The 20203-nt window shown below is 38.8% G+C and overlaps 1 protein-coding gene across 1 annotated transcript in view; it reads right to left on the bottom strand.

Annotated features, from left to right (window-relative positions):
* Nucleotides 1-20203, bottom strand: part of LOC131884146 (RYamide receptor-like) — a gene marked incomplete in the record, with an annotated part of 39030 nt that overhangs the window by 18692 nt on the left and 135 nt on the right. Inside the window, 3 exon segments of the mRNA XM_059232207.1 lie at nt 2186-2416; nt 14943-15354; nt 20120-20203. Of these exon segments, the coding sequence (XP_059088190.1) occupies nt 2186-2416; nt 14943-15340 (629 nt within the window).

Raw genomic sequence — 20203 nt, 5'->3', positions numbered from 1 at the left:
TGAAAATTGTCTTGAACTATTTCTATGCGATAAGCATCTCTTATTCGGAATACGGTATGCTTTTCATTTAACTTGCTCCAACCCTCATTTTTGTGCTATGCTGATGTGCAATTCCCAGATAATATTTCCACCCACCCCCGTGTAAGCGACATTGGTCAACTGTAAATGGCTTGATAACATTTTCTATCGTTTAAGAAGAGAGGATTGACCTGAAGATTCACCCAAACTGTGCATTTTTGATAATGTTATGTTTCCTGAATCTTATTCACAACCGAGAGCCTCCAGAGAAAGGTCTAAAAAAATAGCAAATCTCAAGCTAGAAATACTCCAAAACAGTGGAACGACATATCTTACCGAATAATCAAGGACGTTGAAACAACGAATGTCTTCATCTGATGATATGAAGTAATCTTTGTCACAGTATTGCACTTGATATATATGATTTCAAAACCATCCTGGAACATTTGTTTATGTCAGGGTGTGAAGCGAACCTGAAGCTCTTCTTGGCCGTGACAAAAACGGCATAGAAGAACGGCTAACGACACTCGTGTTATTAAAAGTTTGAATGAGGCTAATAAGGGCTTTTACTCAAGTCTAAGGAGGGTATGATATATGATGTGAAAACGTCTTCATCCCTTGACATTGGCACTTCGTAATGAATGACTTTTTTAGAGAATTAAAGAATTAGTTCCAAAAAACGCTATTAAAGGATATGTTTGAGAACACAAAATCAGTTTTGGTCACGATTCTCTTCTCTGATGATACGCATATATGCCACGTTCTAATAATTGCTTTCTGAGCTATTTCGATAACTCTGTCAACTAATCTTTTTGAGTACAACTGAGATGTACTTGGTAGGATTTTTTCCAGACACTTTTTCAAACCTTTTTAAGGGTCCATGGTTATTTCCGTTGGCATTTTCGCGCTCCTACCCAAAGTTTAGGGTGTTAAAAGGATTTTTTCTTCTTCAAGTTTTTCACCTCGAGTACAAGGTTTCCCATTTGCAACAAATAAGACCTTCGTATTACCAAGGACACCGAAAATATTTCAGGCACGTTTTGTTCTCTAGAGTTTTAAAATGTGTTCTAGATGGCTCAACTTGATTGAGCAAACACACATACAAGAGATGGTAAGTCGGCCACGCTCTCTCTGTACCTGATTTATTCAGTTTAAAAAAACAGAAGATTGTCTTGGGCCTTCATGAGGCTAATCAAAACTTAATAACCTACATACGGGCACTTTCGATCAAAAAAAGAAATATATGAGTACACACTTGGACACCATTGAGCTAAATGAGACAAATCGAACAATTGCTCAATTTCTATTCGTTCACACAATTGGTGAATAAAAAGCTTTCTTTTGGTTGCTTCTCTTGAACGATAATTATTCGGTATTCTAGCTTTGAATGTCTGTAAACTCATTCGTAAACTCGTCTCTGAAGAGACGAAAAATGTTAGATAAAAAGACAGGACCTCCCACAAAGAACTATCGTTTCTTACACGAGTTAAAAAATCGGTTTTGCCAAACAAAGTAAAGCGTAATGTAAATGGAAACATTGATGAGAATATCCAAGAAGTCGGAAAAGGGTACGCAAAGTGAGTGTCATTAATGCCTCTTTCCAAAGTAAACTAAATAGGCACTTCTCTCTTTGAAAAAGGCGATAAGATAGGTATGTATGATTTATGATATTCCGACAAAATAGAATGGTATTGACACGTCATGCTGCAAGCTGAGACCAAGATTTAAATTCTTGCATGTTTTTGCTTCCTCACCCTAAGGCTAACACAAAAATTGAATTATGTGAAGCTTATTTATCAGGAAAATATCTCACGTGCTATGCCGTCATCCTAACTTTGCCCTTCTGATTTATAAATGACTGTGTGGAAATGTGACATTTTGAGCATTCTCCACAGATAAATGAAAATAAAAACGAAAAAAACATACCCTCTGTGCAGGTAGCATGTCCAACTTGAACCAATGATTTATCTATAAACCAGTAACAATTCAAGCCCAACATGTTTTCCTTTCCATCAGTTCCAAATTAAAGCATGATTAATGTTCTGTACATCACGCATCAAGAAATTAGTACTAAAGAGAAAAATGAGAAAGGCAATCAATCAATTTTTCTTGCCTCCTATTCCTATTCCTAAACTTGACTGGCAGGTTAAAAGATATGAGTGCTCACCTATAGTATTTGAATGTGGTCATGGTGGCATTGGAGGTGGTATTTCCAAAGTCGATGTAGCAGAAAGGTTTCTCCCCATTGGGACTCTGGGGATCTGGAACGTGACCAAACGTGTGGAACAGACCCAGAGGAAGAGCAAAGGTCAGGCTCAGGATCCAAATGCAAAGGATCACAATGTTCGAGAACAATTTGCTCGGCTTCTTTCGCAAAGGATACATGATGGCACGATATCTGAAAGAGATCCATTAGGAGATTGAAACCACAGAAAAGATACGAACTTTTTTGGAACCGATTATGGTATGTATTTCATGCGAATTTTATGGCTGAGATCCAACATTGCAAATTCAAGTTGTCATTTTGGGACTTGAGACTCGGCATTGCATTGGCTTGTGGAGTTCCAAAGAAGCAGACTTGAATAATGTGCAAAAAGATTTACCAGAAAATATGCCAATCACCATAAAAGAAACAATTGTCATTTTCTGGAAATTTTCAAGAACAAAAACTTTCCTTAAAAACAGCGAGACCCCAAAAATGCTTACGAGAAAGAACTTTTCGCTCTTCTGGGTTGTTCTGAAAATGTTAGTTCCATGCGAAACCGTTTTAGATCAAATCCCAATGCCATTTGAAACGTTCGAGCACACTTGCCACTTTTTTGAAACAGTTTTATACTTAAATAGGCCTCATAGCCCAAGATAAAAAGGAACCATAACCTCTTTGTTGGGATATGTTTTTCTTTTGAACCAGATAAAAAAGACCGTCTGAAGATGATCTACTTCGTTATTAGAGATCAACTAAGCGCCATTCGACTTTCATCTGACCCAAAAAGATCATCAGGATGTTACATCGCCTTTCAATGGAACAACGTTAAAGCTTTCATAAGGTTGATGATTACTAGTCTGAATAGCGTCCAGAACAAGCAATCGTGCGATACTTTAAAACCTTCTTGAGGACAAAGTTAGACCCGTCTGACTTGACAATTAAGTTTTACAATGGGGATTAGTAATCTAAACAACACTTTTGATCCTTGATCCCGTCGTTTCGTCTTTATATGTTTAGTTGCACATTTGTTTTTCGTGGAGAAATTTAATGATTTGCTCGCTTATTAGAGAGGCCGCTTTCGTTCCGTTGAATAGGGCAAAGATTGAACAAGCGAAGAAAAAAGTTTTTTCCGAGTCCTAATTCCTAAACATGCAAAGAACAAAAAGATGAACTGACTTTCACCTCGATCTTGACTCACCCCCAGGGTTTGGTAATCAATTTTATAAGATTTGGACCAAACCCAGGTGTGCCGAAAGCCAAATTCTTCTTCATTCTTCAAGCCTGGAACTTCTCGACTTTGGCGTCAAAGAACTTGGTTGGCTTCTATGAATTCCCTTTACCTCGACAGAATCTTATGAATGAGCTAGTGAAATGAGTAGAGCGTGACAATGCAAATCTGTGAAAGAACATTTTATGGCAAATGCTCGCTCTCAATTCTTTCAAAGAAAAGCTTTCACCATTTGAAGTTTACTGTTCTCTGCAATTCCTTCCTTTCTCCGATTGTTTGGACGTTCCCAGTTACTTTTTGTTTGGCCTAAAAAAGAATTTATTCTTGCACTCCTGTTTTGTATATGGTAAAGTTGATTTTGTCACAATGATGGACACCACTTTAAAGAACTCACAAACTCGAGATGTTGGTACGGCACATGCTTAGAAAAAGAAGTCAAAACAAATATTTGCACTATATGCTCTCTACGTTGCTCTTCATTTGCCTTCATTCTGATTTTTTGTTCAAAATATAAGCCAAGTTTCTTATCTGCTTTTGACAAACTCAGAGTTTGATAGATTTCCATGTATGTGATTGAAATTGCAATTGCATATGTTTCCAACCTAATCCATTGCACTTGCACTCATTCGAATTAATTATTTTCGAATTGCTATCCAATTTCGCTCAAGTTTCATATTTTAGCCGAGCTAATTTGGAAAGGATTTCTTTTTATCACCAGCTTGAGAAAAACATTGACAATTAGAATAAATATGGTCAATTTTGGAGAAGCCGTTAGTGATCGTGAAATTTTTGAGGAGCTTCATAGATTCGCCAAAATATGCTATCATGACAAGATCAAAAGGTTATTGTAGTTAAGGTATCTCAATGCGATCGACTGAAATGTGATAAAGTGCAATTATTTTAACTTTTCAAGAAAAATGTAATTGCAATATTTTGCAATTATACAATTATGTCAAAGGTAATCAGAACTCTATTTTTTTGTAGTATCATGAATTACCATTGCAGCCAAAGCGTTATCAACCACTGTTAACTACCAATAAATGCAAATTGTGTGCTTATGGGAAAAGTGATTTTATTGGAAAAAAATTGCAGCTTTGCAAAGATTATTCAAATAGGAAAGGCCAAAGGCTGGGGAGCATTAGGGAGTACGAAACAATGATTTGATGGTGATAATAGAAAGCATTGACATTGCCTTTGATTACTAATTATCATTACTTTCATTTGTCTAGGTACGTGCTTCTAAAAAATTAAGTCAAATGTCCCAGCCTTTCCGCGTCACAGGTAGAGCTTAATTTGACAAGAAACCTTGACAAAGCATTTGCGTGCACTTAAGAATATTTCGTGCGTAAGAGGCTTACATATTGTGTAATAATTCACATCAGACAATTCCTTGAATTTGAACCTCTTTAGGTTAATTTCATAACACGCGTTGGCCTTTATTTGTTAAGATAGAGTAATCAGATTGGATAACTAATGCTGGCTGACCTGTTAAAGAAATCTTAACTTCAATAGACCTTTCAAACTCGATGAGCTGATTTGTTTTCTTAGACTAAGACAGGAAAGTTTTGCGACAAGCTTTCCTCTTACGCCTTCACTAATTATACCCTTTTTATTATCAATTATACCATGACTTTATCTCATCATTTTCATGCTTGAGTGGTTTTAACATAAGACATTAAACGTGTACTTCTTACGAAAAGCCACGTGATATTGATGACTACCTAGTGTTTTGTAATGGTCTGTAAATCTCAAAGATTAAAAACTTGACATTCTGATATGGAACTTTAGTTTTTGAGAGCGTAATTGATCCTGATTGGAAATCAAAAAGCCATTGTATCAATGCTTTTCATGAAAAAGATCAAAAACCCATCTCCGTTTGGGAAGAAAAGTTGTGTCCTCCTCGTTTCATTCTTTGGCTCCTTCATTGTGCGATTTTATTCTCTCCAATATTCGTAGAGCCACGAACTTCTAGAAATATGGACAGTGCTTCCCGTCAAATTGGTCTGCCCTTGGTCATAGCAACTGTGAACCTTTTTTCGAATTAAAGTAGTAAAATAAGGAATGTCTCTTCGATTAAAGGCTAGTCATTTTCATGTCCTTTACTTTTAAAGTGGATCGCTTCAAAGTCATATTGTTAAAAGCTTATGTAGGTGACCACAGAGAAGGCCGAAGTTCAAATATAAGTAATGTGTACTACATAACTTTGGAGATATCTCCTGAGTTCTCTAAGCATAGTTTTGAGCTCAAACTTGGCCAAGATCATCCACTCAACAAGATCTTGTGGTCCATGGACGACGTTACACTGCACATATTTGACGCCGCCAAATGTAACCTAATAATAAAACGGAAATTTTAAAAACCATTGAACTCAACCTCCCGACCAGAAATTGAAAAAATCATGATCACGCTCTCCAAGCCAGGCAAATTTCCTCGCCATAGACATTCGAAATTATAAGGAGGAACATGGCCAGTTTTAAGCTGTAGGTGGAGGAATTCCTGTCTACCAGGATTTTTTTTCTCATTGTCCAAGTTAAGTTGAGGTAAACGGGTGATACAAGATGGACGAACCATGAAATTTGACTTGTTCGAATAAAAACTACAAGTGACAAGAATTCGTGCAAAATTCCAAAATACTTGTGATGTGAGTGGTTGCCAGAAACATCCAAGCACTCCTTGAAAGTGAATCAGACGTGTTTTATTAACAACAGAGCCAACTACTACACAATCCTAGAATTCCAATGTCAATCATCTTGAATTATAAACAACAATATACTTGAAAATTGGACTATATTGACTGGAAATGATCAGCAGTAACCTCTTAAACAGGATGGAGGGTGAAAACCGATCCAAGGTACGGCCTAACCCATCGTTTTAGCCCCGTTTCCTTATGGGATCAAAACCTACCGGGGTATACGGCGACAATTTGACAGACCTCCGGGTAAATTGAGACCTCCATGTGTGGTCGTATCAAGTACTCATTTGGAATGAAGTGAACGGCATAGGAGATAAGAAAGTTTTGCTTCCGTTCGCAGTCCTCATCTCTAGCAGTCCGTGGTAGAGGATCCTAATGCTGGGGCGAGTAAGGCAAAAGTCGGACTCCTACGAGTCCTTTAATATTTTTACATTTTGAGCAACTCGAGTCCTTTTAAAAGACACGAATCCGGCCAATTTGTTCAAGTTGTCAGTGGGTGTAAACCACACTGCTATTACAATGGAAGGTCATATTTCGGCTAGATCTTGGATCAGATGTTATATCATTACAATGATAAGTAAAAGTTAGAAATATTTGTTTTGATGCTCTTGAAGAATACATTACCTGCGGCAGCCAAAAGTCCGTAAAAATGATGCATGTATAATACGCGATTGCTGCCAAGAGGTAAAATTGTTGTTTATTTCCGTTCATAGTTCAGCAAAGGTCTGTTCATTTCTTTGTGTTTTGCACTGGGTCATAAACCAGGAAATTGGCAAAGCCTACCCGACAATGAGCAATTAATCTCAACCAAGTCATACAACTACTCACATAAAGTGGACTTGAGTACTTTCCCATATTTGACAACACAACCAGACGACTGTCAAATTTCGATTAAATAGAGTCAATAAAAAAACTCAGGCTATTTATGGGGTGGCCACGAATACGCAGACAATCACAACGCCGATATCGTCTAAACTCTTAAGTCATAGCAGATAGAAAACATTCAATGTACTTGCTTCATCTACAGTAATCCACTTTTCAAGATCAACATTTTATCCTCTTAGCTTACCATTTACTCGATATAGAGATATGTGCGCGAAAAACCGGACCTTTCTCCGTTCAAAACGTTATTTTTAAGAATGTTAGTCAATAGAAAATGTCACCTACAAAGCCGTCATTCAATGGCAAAAGGGTGGAAACTGTAATGAGATTTAATGGCTTGACTTCAAAGAAAGTTGGGTATGGCCCCAGTTAAGATTAAGAACTCCATTGGGAAAAATCAGTGGAAGAAGGAGAATTAAGTGGTTCTGGGGTCTGGTGGAAGACGAGAGCTCTTTTTTCTCTTAAGCAAACTCTAAGAGGATATCAAACACCCTTTTGAAGGTCGATGATCAAGCCATTAGTAATGTAAAGGTTAAGATCAACATGCTGGGAAATCAGTTTTCCAGGGCGTTTTCAACCCCACTGAGTCTAGAAGCTCGGCTCGTTGCTCTAATGACGAGTATGTTGGGGCTGGCAGGGCTAGTCAAATTGAGCACTTAATTGATCTTCTGCTCCCAGATAAAGATTCGTTCGAGTACTTCTGGTCCTGATGGTGTGACATCTCATGTCCTGATGAGATGCTCACAGGTTCTTAATTCTGTTTCCTCGTACTTGATGCGTTGTATCTGGGACTAGGGGAAGTTCCCTTCCTCTCTGAAGGTTTCCAATTTTCAAAGGAGAAGATAAGTCGCTTCCCAATAATTATAGGCCGATTTCTCTCACTTCGAATATTGCGCAGGTGTTTGAGAAGATCATGAAGTAGATCACTTGTAGATCACTTGTAGAGCTTCTTGTAGACCATGATGTACTTCTTCCTAGTCAGCATGGGTTCCCAGCACAGTTTAGCACGGTTACGCAACTGATAAAACACATTGAGAAGGTTATAGAGGGACTAGAGAGCCATGAATCAGTTGATGTAGTTTATCTCGACTTTGCTAAGGTCTTTGATGAAGTAGATCATGGCCTTTTGTTGAATAGACTTCATGACATTGGGAGCGAAGGCAAGGTTCTCAATTGGATAAGAAGCTTCATTCACGATAGGAAGCAATTGGTTAAGCTCGAGGGATCCCTTAGTGACATACATGATGTCAAGTCAGATGTTCCCCAGGGATACATTTTAGGGCCCCTCCTTTTTATGATATTCGTTGCTTCAAAAGCTTGATACACAGATCATATAACGACTAGATGTCGCATTGGCCCGACCTCAGTGCAGAGGAAAATGGATTTTGTGTCAACAACTCTGTACACCAAAAAAGAGGAGGGTGACTGCCTGATCAGTAGTAACAACCTACAATCGCTGGGCCTTCAACGAACACTATCAATGACAAGCTCACTCTGAATCCGGCCACGCTGGCGGATGAAAAAGCATGAGTCACTGTACACCAAAATTTATGTTCCAGCTGATGAAGGCAAGCGTTCGCATTTTTCCTTGCGCTATGCGAGGTCTAGTCATTATATGGTCTGTGGCTTGATACTACTGCCAGTCTTTCTTCTTGTGCTGACGACACTAAGTTAGTTTCTAGCAGGAATGGCCAAAATTCTAGTAGCTTAGCAAAGGACCTACATAGAATCTACTCTTGGGTGGCTGAGAGCAATATGGGGTTGACCGGAATAAAATGCCGCTCAACCACCCTTTGGTCGACGTCATTAGAAACTTTATAAGTAGAAAATGGATGGCATGATATTCAATGTTTATCTCAAAACATAGATCGGTTAGGATTATCTGGATAAGCTTTACTTATGTGATCTTCCTTCTGTGGGGTAGAGAAGGGTCGATAGCGACCTCATATTCAATGGCAATATCTTGGTTAGGAATCTATATTCCACCGGAGGTACAATACGTAAGACCAACTAAGTATGAGAGAGGATCACCAGACACATTGTGGAACATGAGGTCTGCAAATCCTCCGCAAAGCATTCGTCTTGGTCAAATTCGTTCTTTTTGACAACTGTGGATCAGTTACGACCCCTATTGACCGGTCGCAAGAAAAGGGTCTCCCCTTCAATTCAAAACTGGGCCTTTTCCTTATTTTGTGCTTATTTGAATCGCCGACCTTGCGCTGCGTCCATAATTGTTTCTAGTGGGTATGCATTTCCCCTTTGATCCAAAATGTGACCATACCGCTTGGCGGTGAGGATTGTCTTTTTTCAATTACTCTTTCCTTGGTTTTCCCCTCCTTAGCCTTTACTTTTTTTCAAATTGTTTTGAGTGGCATTTTGCAATACCCAGTAACTTCATTGGGCAGGTTTCGTCCTTAAAAGGTTTAGGGCTCGTCCTCCAAAGTATTGGAAAGTTCGGTGAGCATATCCAATTGTAGATATATATAAAAAATTCAAACTCGTAGTTGAATCTAAATGACGTTTACGTCCATATACAGCATCACTATACTAACCTTGTACAATGCGATATTTCAGACAAATATTGCAAGATCTTAAACAGGTTCAAATATTTTGAACCAGGTAAATTGCGGGAATGCTTTTCGTCTTAACTTCTGGTGATCCCATTCCTAGCAGAGTTAAAGAAGTCCGCAAAAAAAGAATGAGAGCACTCTCCTTTTGAAAGAGGCTGAAAAGGTACTGTTTAATAATCAAAGAAGGTAATAAAGGTGCTTGATACTGCACGTTTTTAACAGTATTCAATAGCTTTGTCCCAATCCAAGTTATTGTGCAAATTTTGCTGACCGCAGAGGCTTAACGTGCGTTTTGAAAGCATCTTCAAGCCCTTGAAAATCCCTAATAGTGCTAACAATGAAGTCTACCACATTCATATTCGCTTAAGTCAGACTTGGACAAGCAATTGCCACGGATATAAGACTATGGGGATTTCATTCATAATAACGCAAGGAAATTCTCAAAAAATAGCTATGAGTCAACAAAAAAGCTGTTGCTTTCCTGTTATGAAGTTTGTAAAAAATAAGTCCCAATGAAAGTCGAAACGGTCAAGATTTAAGATTGTCTCAGCTTATCTAGAACTGAGAGGGTAAGAATAGGCAAACCCGTTTAAGGTGCTTACAATGTCGACATATTAGAGTACTAAAATGAGTAAACGTCATGGAAAGTGAGTGATTGGCATTGAATATGCATGTTTTCCAGATAACTTGGATGCGAAGCAATCGAAAGCCAATTCGGCACGCGGAAATAATTTCTTTTACAAGACCGGTTTTCAGCGGTCTAAAGTTCCCTCTCCGGCACGCCTAAGAAACCAAACGCCACCATTTGAAATCGTATTTCTCTAACGTCAAATTTGGCTTCGAGTGGTTTCGAGGGAAATTCATACCTTGAATACCGGTTCTTCAAGTTCGGATCTCAAAAAGTCGATTGGTCAACAACACCTAAAATGCGTTCGCCATTTCATCATGCCCTCTCATGTGAAGAGTAGCTCGGGCAAGTCCTCGTCGCTCTTTGCTTCAAACTCGACGGCATGAAATGGGCTATCGCATTCAAGGTGTCTTGACTAGAGGAGTCTTGACCATTGGCGATTTTCTTCAAGCCTAACTTTCATTAACTACATGCAAAGAATGCCCCCGCAATTGAATAAATAGCTATTCTGTTCTGTAGTGACTTGAAATTTTCTTTCCAGATGAAATGAAGTTTGTAACGCTGACGTATGGTTTCCTTTGCTTTATTGAGAGACCAGAGCATACCTTGAAAACCGTGAATCGTTTCATACCATGACAGAAAATCTCGTAACGAGGAATATGTAAGCTCACAAAATACGAAACTGACGTCACAATAATTTCCACACCAACCCCAAACAACTCTTGCATAAAAGAATCGCAAGTAGAAGTATTAATAGTGTTATTTTGTTCGTTAAAATTCTTTTGTCAGATTCTACAGATGACGGAACACGGAACAACTCAATAGATATACAAGTCAATTCTAAATAACGCTACATACATAGTTCCCTCTCTTTCTTTTTTCCAGGTGTCAAAATCTGTTCCGATTTTTTGTCAGTCCTCCTCCAAGCTTATAATGGTCTCCCTGGTTTTGTTCCTCTATTGTAGATTTGCAGCATCTAATGGGCCTAAGAGCTACCATGGATGAATGTAGTGTACTCGTTAAAGTGGGCCTCAGAGCTTTCTCTAGTATTGTTACTCGTATGGGCCTCAAGGTCTTGGAAAGTTAAATTACGAGTCCTTGTACTCACCTATCTTGTCTATTGCTCGTTGTAACTCAATGTTGGTGAGCACAGAGTCTGAACTGGTTGTAGATACTTTACTACATGGACCCCTGGAAAGTTAAGAATCCCCCAAAAATCTCCGGCGCCGAAAAAAATCTGGCCCGATGATATTAAATATCAAATTATGTTCTCAAATTTAAAGGCCAAAAAAACTTCCCTCTGAAAATGCTCGTTCAGTCCCAAATGCACCTTCTCTGAAACATATGTTTTTCGATCAAACTCGTCTGGAAATGATGGATTTCGTGAACAGGTACCATAAAATTGTGCTCTACTCCCGGTCTTTGCTTCCCAATGTGGTGGTAAGTGCTGAAGGTTTGCGAATGACTGATGAGATCATTCCTGGAAATCCTTCATAAAAACAAGACTGATCCTTTCATTGCCCATAATTTAGCTTCCCATGTCCCTTTTTGTTTCATGGCCTCAAGGAAAAGGTTCCAATTCCCCTTTTGAAGCTATACAGACTTTGACGCTTAGCCATAATTTAAACAATGGGTAGTCATCATGCGACAATGCCTTTGGTTATTTGAACTCGATCAAATTTTCACTTTGAGTGGAACACGCACTGTTGGAAGCATATATATCATGAATCTGTCAAGGTTTCTTATACATGTGAGAACAATTGTGTGAGAACAATTTCCAAGAACCTCAGCGGCTTGTGGCTTGCAATTATTGGTCCGATATCAAATTCCATGGCTCGTCCGCTTTTGTGTTCGAGCTTGATGAGCTCAGTGCGAGTAAGGTTCAATTACGCTCAGATATCCGGACCCTAAAGCATGATTACGTTAAGGTTCAACCAATCTTAAGTAGCCACAAGAAGTCGGATACGTGACGATTCAAACCAAATTTGAGCCCTCTTTCTTTGGTAAGTTATAACACTGTTATGATATGAATTGGCCATCAACTTTTCACTATCGAAGCTACATAAACAATCAGGCCGAGGATTCAGACGGGAAAGTTATACATCTATTTACAAATATGATTTTGGTTGTTGAAATGCAACCTCTCAGGGACCTCTCGAAATGTTAACTGGCGGGCTCAAAAGACAATTGCTTTTTTGAATCCCATTCCACGAATGCTCAATTGGTCCAAACTCAAAGTCAAAGGTTTTAGAATCTTGACATTAAGACTATGTATTAGACAAGGGCAATACGTATGTTAGCCAGTTTGAAAGTGACAAGCAGGGCATTAGTCGTTCCTCAATAAAAAGAACAGATTACACTTACGATTACTTTGGCTAAAAGAGTAATTCGTTGTACAACCCTTGCCCGTCAACAAATGTAATGGCGTTACTCGTTTTATTTTTACTTTTACCAAAATTTTAGATGACTGATATTTCAGTTCTTTTGCCTCATCAAGACTTTGAAACAAAAATAAAACCATTAATTTGACAAACATGCTAACAGGTTATGATAATGGGCATTGATATTTTGCTGACTATCAGTGATGGGAAGAGACAAGGGAGCCTCCCAGAGCCCAGCTTTTTAAAGCCAAGGAGTAAATCTTAGATTTACAATTACATCATCTTACAATGTAATGGGATTACAGTTCCCTTTTCGAAAAAAGGAACGAACTGCTGTATTTTCGTTACTGCTGCCCTGGAAAACATGCATATTCATTTTGTGTTTGTTATCTTTCCATTTTTAATGAATTCCTTTATTTTGATCATATTTTCCTACGAATGCATGTATTAGTTGGCATTGATAGGTAACTAAGGGTGCATTTTACTTTTTTTCTATGAACAATACCCTAAGTGTTTTGTATTGAATTGCCTTAGATTTTCACACAATTATGGTGTTGATTTTAGACTCCATTCATCACCTACTTGTCTATGATTTCAGGATGCTTCAAAATATGAATTTTGTTTACAAGTTAAAACTATACAGTAAGCCTAGGTTCAAATTCATTTTTTTATTAATGTAAAGTCCAAACTATATTTGTGAGCCTAAAGAGCAAAAACTATTGTGAAAAACAATAATCAAGCAATTTTTGTCTTGAAAACCACTCTTAACACTTGAATATCCAACCAAAATTGAACCATTTTTTCACCTTTTTATAACTTATTTTGCCATTTTCGTCAAAATTTTGGCTGAATTTCATAGCAAGAAAAACTGTTTTGACCACAACTTTGAACCTTTTTCTGACCCCTCATTATGACAAAAAAAAAAGGAATTGTGAAACACATGATAAAAAATATTCTTCATGGGTGTGCAGTCTCATATTCTCCATAAGGCCAACGTCTATGGGCCTAGCATAACATGTTAAACTGCAATCTATAACCTTTCACTTTAAGAGCGCCATCCTATTCCGGATTATGAATAGAATGAACACCCACCGGAAACAATAGCACAACTTTGCAATCTTGAGTGAAACCACATCAAAGGCGTCTTTGTGCCTCTTGGTCTTCCTTTTCTTGTCAATGTAGGCATCAGCGGTTAACTGTCCAAACGTTCCTTCATCTTCCTCTGGTCCTCTCTTTTGAAACCCACGCCCGGGTCTGTCATACGAGTTCTTGACCTTTTTTCAACCAAAAACTGTCCATAATTAAGCCATGAATTAATCCCAAAACGCAAGTCGTGCTAAAAATAGTCCAAAATGCGCAAAATGTAAATAGAGACTCAAAATGCAAATAGGCCTTATTAACATTAGTTTGAGATCACTGCTCGTGATTTGGCTTTCTGTTGATTTTAAAGGAAATCTTCAAATGGCATTTTCTCCACCAACGGCACTCACAAGGCAGTACAAAAAGCTCCACCCCCAATATCCAAATTCTTTTGTGTAGGAAGAAGCGAGCTCTTTGAAAAGCCAATTTGAATCCTGAAAAAATGTGTTGCTATGACGGCATTGGAATTCTTTTGCCAAGTACTCTTGCTGGTGCGAAAAAAGTTCCTAGTCAAGTACGGATTGGCGGTGGGTTCAGCAGCTCGTTTTATAACATCATAAATTTGGTCTTGTTCTCTGTGGTCATTTCACCTTAATTACCTTGCAAGTACAAGTTGAGATCTTTTTCAAAGACAGACTTAGTTTTTGGCTCCACGGGGTGCAAAAGTGTGTCCAAGGCTTCATTAATTCTCATTGTTAATATCAAATATGGTCTTTTCTAGGCCGTTTAGGCAAAAGAGGAGAATCTAGATTTTTATTTGAGAAAGGTCAGGGAAAGAACTGACGTCAATACGTACTCTGAAAGCCATATTAGTATTGATTGTGTTGACAGTAATAACGAGTATATATGGGATGTTTATTTAGTGATTGCAGCAAATTTCAACCAACAAAATTATATATATGGGGTTTCTAGCAAATACCTAGGTAATAATGCAAAGCGCTAGAGTATTTTCGGCAATTTTTTCATAGATCAGATTACTTTGCGGCCAATTCACAAATCAGGCCTACAACAAAAGGCCTGGTTGCCAAAATCAATAAGCTTTCAAGTTTATTGGAGGAAGAGGATGTATTTAGATCCGGTTCACTTCGTTCACCTCGGTTTGTGTTCGCCCACGAGCCCAAAGGTAGAGAAAAAGACAGAGACCTCAGAGCTCCAAACCATGATTGGCGTGACAACACGGTCGTAAATTTCACTTACCTGTCCATGGAGATGGCTACCAGCGTGAAGATACTGACGTTCACACTCAGAATCTGGACCGTGGGACAGAACTGACACATGAATTCAGGCAAATCCCAGCGTTGAAGCAAGGCGGCGTGGAACTGGAACGGGATTGCGAACAAAGCGATGGTCACGTCAGCAATGGCCAAATTGGCGATGTAATAGTTGGTCACGGTTCGCATTCGTGGAGCCACCACCACCACATAAATGACCAAGGCATTGCCAATGAAGGCCATGAGGCTGATGAGTCCGTAGAAGAAGGACAAAAGAATCACAACCGAGGGTGGAACGTCGTAGAGGGATCCAGTTGAGTTTCCACTCTCCCAATCGGATGTTAGGGATGAGTCGTTCCTTATCGGGGTGTCGAGTTGTTCCATGTTGATAGCTCGACCTGAAATTGAAGAGCATTGTGAGGAGGGGACCAAATTTTCCGGATCGTTTGCCCCCACGAGGTGTTTTCAATTGAAGTGTTGACTTGTTCCTAAAGTCAACTACGGCGGGCCCTCATTAATCAACCAGTGGGAGACGAGGACAAACAGAGCTCAACCTACTAGTCTTTTTCCAAACGAGGAGCTTCCCCAAAGGGGTCATTACCAAGATACGTACGTTTTACGCTTCCCAACTCTTGACATGGACTTTAATTAGAAAAGAGTACCTTTAAGTTACGTTAACGAAAAACTATTGTTTTCTGTTCCTTACTTGTCTTGCTTGTAACAAGAAAGCTTCTTCTGAAAGTCTCTTCAAAATCTGCGGTCGGTCTTTCAATAAGATGGCGGGGAGAAAGTGGAAAATACGAATCCTCGAACCCGTTGTCAAGCCGAGTACGGACTGCCTTTGGCTTTAAGCCCTTGTTTTCAGTCTTAACAAAGCCAAGTTTGAACAGAAACAAAAGGTTGACATCCCGAGTCTTAGGTTGCGCCGCACAAATGGCACCCCCACGAGAGCTTGCTGGATCTCGAAAACAAAACATGGAAACAGGATGTAAAGGAAACTTTGTCAATGGACAATGGGTTCCAAACAAAAACGAAACTTTCGCACTTGGCATGAGCATATTATTTCCGACACTAAGAATGTATCAAGTAATTCCTATTCTGCAGACTTCATTATTGCAAGCTCAGGCTGCTTGCTACAGCATAACCTGATGTGTGTATATGTTCAATTTTAGAAGTCTATTTCATTTGCACTCCTTTGAAATGGCCCAATGGTCTCGATCTGAAACATACGTGAACAATCGAAAACTGCACTTACTTTTATCATTTTGTTAAAGTGCCTCGTAAAAAAACGTTTAATGCTTAAAAGCTCCGTATTTGCGATTCACAGAAGCATTACCCAGAGAGTGGATATTCAAAGTTGTCACAGACAGAAGGAAAGCGTATTCTTCGAACCATTTAGCTTAATGTCGTGCAATTTGCATCTTTCACTAGCAGAAAGACGATTCTTAGTACTCAACGATCATTCCACGGGCGTCATCAATATACATATATAAATATTTGTAGATGGAAAATTTGTCTAGAGATCGTATGAATCAATCCCTATGTTTTTAACAGGCTTACTTTGGCTACATCCAAGAAGCTCTATTAAGTTGCTTGACTTTGTCTGATTTTGAGTCTTCGACATCAAAGTAAAAAAAAAGATTCCCTATTGATCTGCTTTTACCTCTCTCTCTCTCTATCGACTTAAGTAGAGGTATTACCGTAGTGTACAGAGTGCTTTGGAACTAAATGTTGAGCATATGCAATTGCTCATTAGCAGGGAAAATCGTCGTGAACTTTTGTAAGAGGTTAACCCTAACAAGTTTTACACATTTCAACTCCCACCCCTGTTATGCTCTCTCGGCTACACAATGTTTGAGCCAAGCCTCTTGCTGACGATTAAAACTACCCCAAAATGCCCAGCTCTAAACAAAGAAAAACACATTGGCTGAGTTTTGTTGGGGAGAACCAATTCCTGTCCTCAGCCAGCCAACCAGGTCCGATGAGAAGGGGTCCTTGAATAAAATGCAACTCCATCCTACCTAATTCGCCATTCTAAACGGCTACTGAGACCATTCATTGGTTGCAAATCACTTTAAGTCACGGGTTTTCGTGCAACTTTTCTTGAATTTCTTTATCTTCATAAACGTTAAAAAAACAACTTGATTTACCAAATGACTTTTAAAAGAAATGAGCTAATCAACATTAACGCTTTGATTATATATGCTCCCAGTATAATTTTCTACAATGCTTTGTGTTTCATGGATACCTCCTGAATTGGTTACAAAGGGAGACTCGTAAAGAATCCTAAGCGTGTAGACTTTCGCTGTGGTGTCACATCACATGGGTCGTCACTAACAATGTCTGACTAGCCAACGACCGAGCAACAAGAAAACCTACTTCTCGAGCGGACAGAAATGTTCAGAATTCAGTGCACATGTTTAGGGATAGGGATTCCAGCTATTTTCCTCGTAGAATATCAGGATTACTGTAGAGCCTTTTGCATGGTCTGTCCACATTAAATTAATTTTCTGTTCCCTCCCAAAACACTCCTTTGTTACGTGATGTCTGCTCTTGATTGTGCCCTATGATTTACTGACGTTGATTCCCTTCTTCGACCATTGATGGGATGGAATGGAAGGCATACAACGAGACAAAGAGGAACAATCCAGACGGTTATAATTGAGCCAAAATCATAAACCAAAGAACAATGTTAATTATGACTTCTGGCAAAGACGTTCAAGACTTCTGCACAGGGCGTGAGAAAAATTCGATTGGTGAAAAGACCGTCCAAGGTTAAGCAGTGAAAGTAGGCCTATGGTATGATGTCAGAAAGCAGACTCAAAAAAAAATATTGACCTGTTTTCTTCAACCCCAATCGGCAAGAAAATTGTGTTGGAAAATCGGAAGTTCTGCTGCTGTATTGTCTACTTTTGATGTGTAGAGAGTTGTGAAAAATAATTAGGCCTTGTAACAGCAAGCTAGATTCAAGCCTTGTTACAAACATTTCCCGTGACGCTGACCACAAGAAAGAACAGTGGTCGGAAATTAGAACGAAAGTTGGACATGAGGTGCAATGCAATTCTGACCAAAGGTTGCAAAAAAAAATCACGGATGCGGATGGATGAGGAAACGCATCTTCTCTAAATGGTTGAGACCAGGAAAATGAAAAAGATAATTTTTTAATGTCCTGGAGGTGCCCGTTCAAGAAATGGTTTGAAAAGTCTAGAATTCGCCTTGATCCCATCAATATTTGCAACTCGGCCACTTCCTACAATTTCCAACTTTCATGCAAACTACAACAAAGGTTGTTCATCAGGAAAAAAAAGGAAAACAAATCGACGAGAAAGATGAAAAAGAAGGCTGAGCAGCGGGATAGACTTTGCAAGGCTCTGCCGGGCATTGTCGGCTAAAGTTGTCCAACTATTTGAAAGCAACAGACTTCATCAATCATTAGTTGTATACTTAATGAAGCCTTCACTTTCTTTTATTGTTTTTACTCCTTTGATAAGATTATCTGAATCAAGTGACGGTTCAGATTTTTTTCAAGCTTTCCATGTTTGCCAACCATTATTTCCCTTCTAAATTGAACCCTTTTTACATGACAAACCGTTTGAGGCTTACTTGGATCCAAGTAGCTCTTCCTATGCATAAAAAAGTGATTCCAAGTAATGTCAAAAGACGTGAAGAAAGCAAGTCACGGTGGTATCAACAACGCTGATAAAGTTTTTGTGCAAATGCCAAGACTTCTAATAACGATTTTCGTTGTTATTGAAATAAAAGGAACAACTTTTGTAAAATATTATTTTTTAGCTCAGAAAATTATATGTTTTGTAAGTTTTAAGCGACATTTTTGTTCTACTTTTAGCTTTTAAAGGGAATGGAAAAATGTTATTTCTTGTCGTTATATTGGAAAGGACAATAATATGCCTTGGAAATAACTAGAAACATAATTAGTCCACTTTTCACTCTTTTAATGTGTAAAACGCAACTTTCAAATTGTAATAACTAAGCATCTACTGAATAGAAGTTTATGAAACTATACGTCAACACATAACTAAGAGTACGTTTAATACCGATTGACTACGTACTTAAGAATGACGCATTTTAATGGGCTTTAAGTGATTTAACACACTTGTCTGAGGTACTTTTAAACATTGTGTTTCACAAAAGTTGTTCCTTTTGTCTCTTTGACAAAGAAAAGCATATCTGGATGTCTTGGCATTTGAGCAAACACTGAACCAGAAAATGTAACCACCGTGAAGTCTATGGGCCTAATAAACATTCCTGAGCTGTTCTTGATGTTAACAATTGCAAAACCAATTCGTTTACGTACAAACCGGAAAGTTTGTTACGCCTCTCGTATTTATAGAGCACAGTATTATCATTGCGTCGTTATTTCATCCCAGGCGCAACACGAAACAACAAGTAGTAAGCCTTTCAAACATTTCAGGGAAACAACCTTGACACAGCAAAAACCAGCAAATAAGAATCCTCTGTTTAAAAGGATATAGCATAGCTGGGTTTTTCTTTGTTCGAAATTCCTTTTGATGGTAATGGGAATTCGAACGGATATTGGATCCCGCATGTCTGTGATCAAGGCCTCCTAATCATTTCCCTGCCGTTTCTTTTCTTTTCTTTTCCTACAAACGAATTCGAAGATAACCGGAATTATTGCAATGACAAGGTAGGAAGTAGGAGCTAGTCAGCTTCAGATCGTCAGAGCCAACACTTTTAAGTGGTGTCTGAATTCAGGTGTCGAATGTCGCTCACGTTTCCCATCGTCACTCATGGAGCTTTTGCTTTTTGTTGCAAGCCAAGCTTATAGATTCGTGGCAAGAAAAGTTTTCTCCGGATGTGTTTTGTTTTGCTTGTGACTTTTCGGTCGCCCTCAACTTGCTTTTGCACCACTTTGTGGCCAGGCCAATTACTATTTGGCATGAAACTTGCAGACACAAGTTTTTGTTTATCCTCTTGAGATAAAGTGCGGTTTTGAAAGGTCTCTTGGGCTGGGGACGAGTACGGACTTTCCGGAGCCTTCTTCCTCATTAATCTTTAGTGCTCAAGAGCTCGTCCCTGCACACTCTTTGCTTTTATCATTTCCACTCAATCGCTCTTCAAACCAGAGTCATGCATTCTAAGATCTTGTCTCAGTAAGGACGTGAAATAATAAATGAATCTTACCAGATGATGAAGTGTTCAAGTTCTTTGGAGATGGAGATGGGCTCAGCGTCTCGAATATGTAGATCAGATCAGAACGTTACACAT

This window comes from Tigriopus californicus, chromosome 1 (genome assembly GCF_007210705.1).
Source record: "Tigriopus californicus strain San Diego chromosome 1, Tcal_SD_v2.1, whole genome shotgun sequence".
In the NCBI taxonomy this organism is placed as follows: Eukaryota; Metazoa; Arthropoda; class Copepoda; order Harpacticoida; family Harpacticidae; genus Tigriopus; species Tigriopus californicus.
The sequence above is the reverse complement of the archived record's forward strand: the minus strand, read 5'-3'. Positions and strand labels throughout refer to the sequence as shown.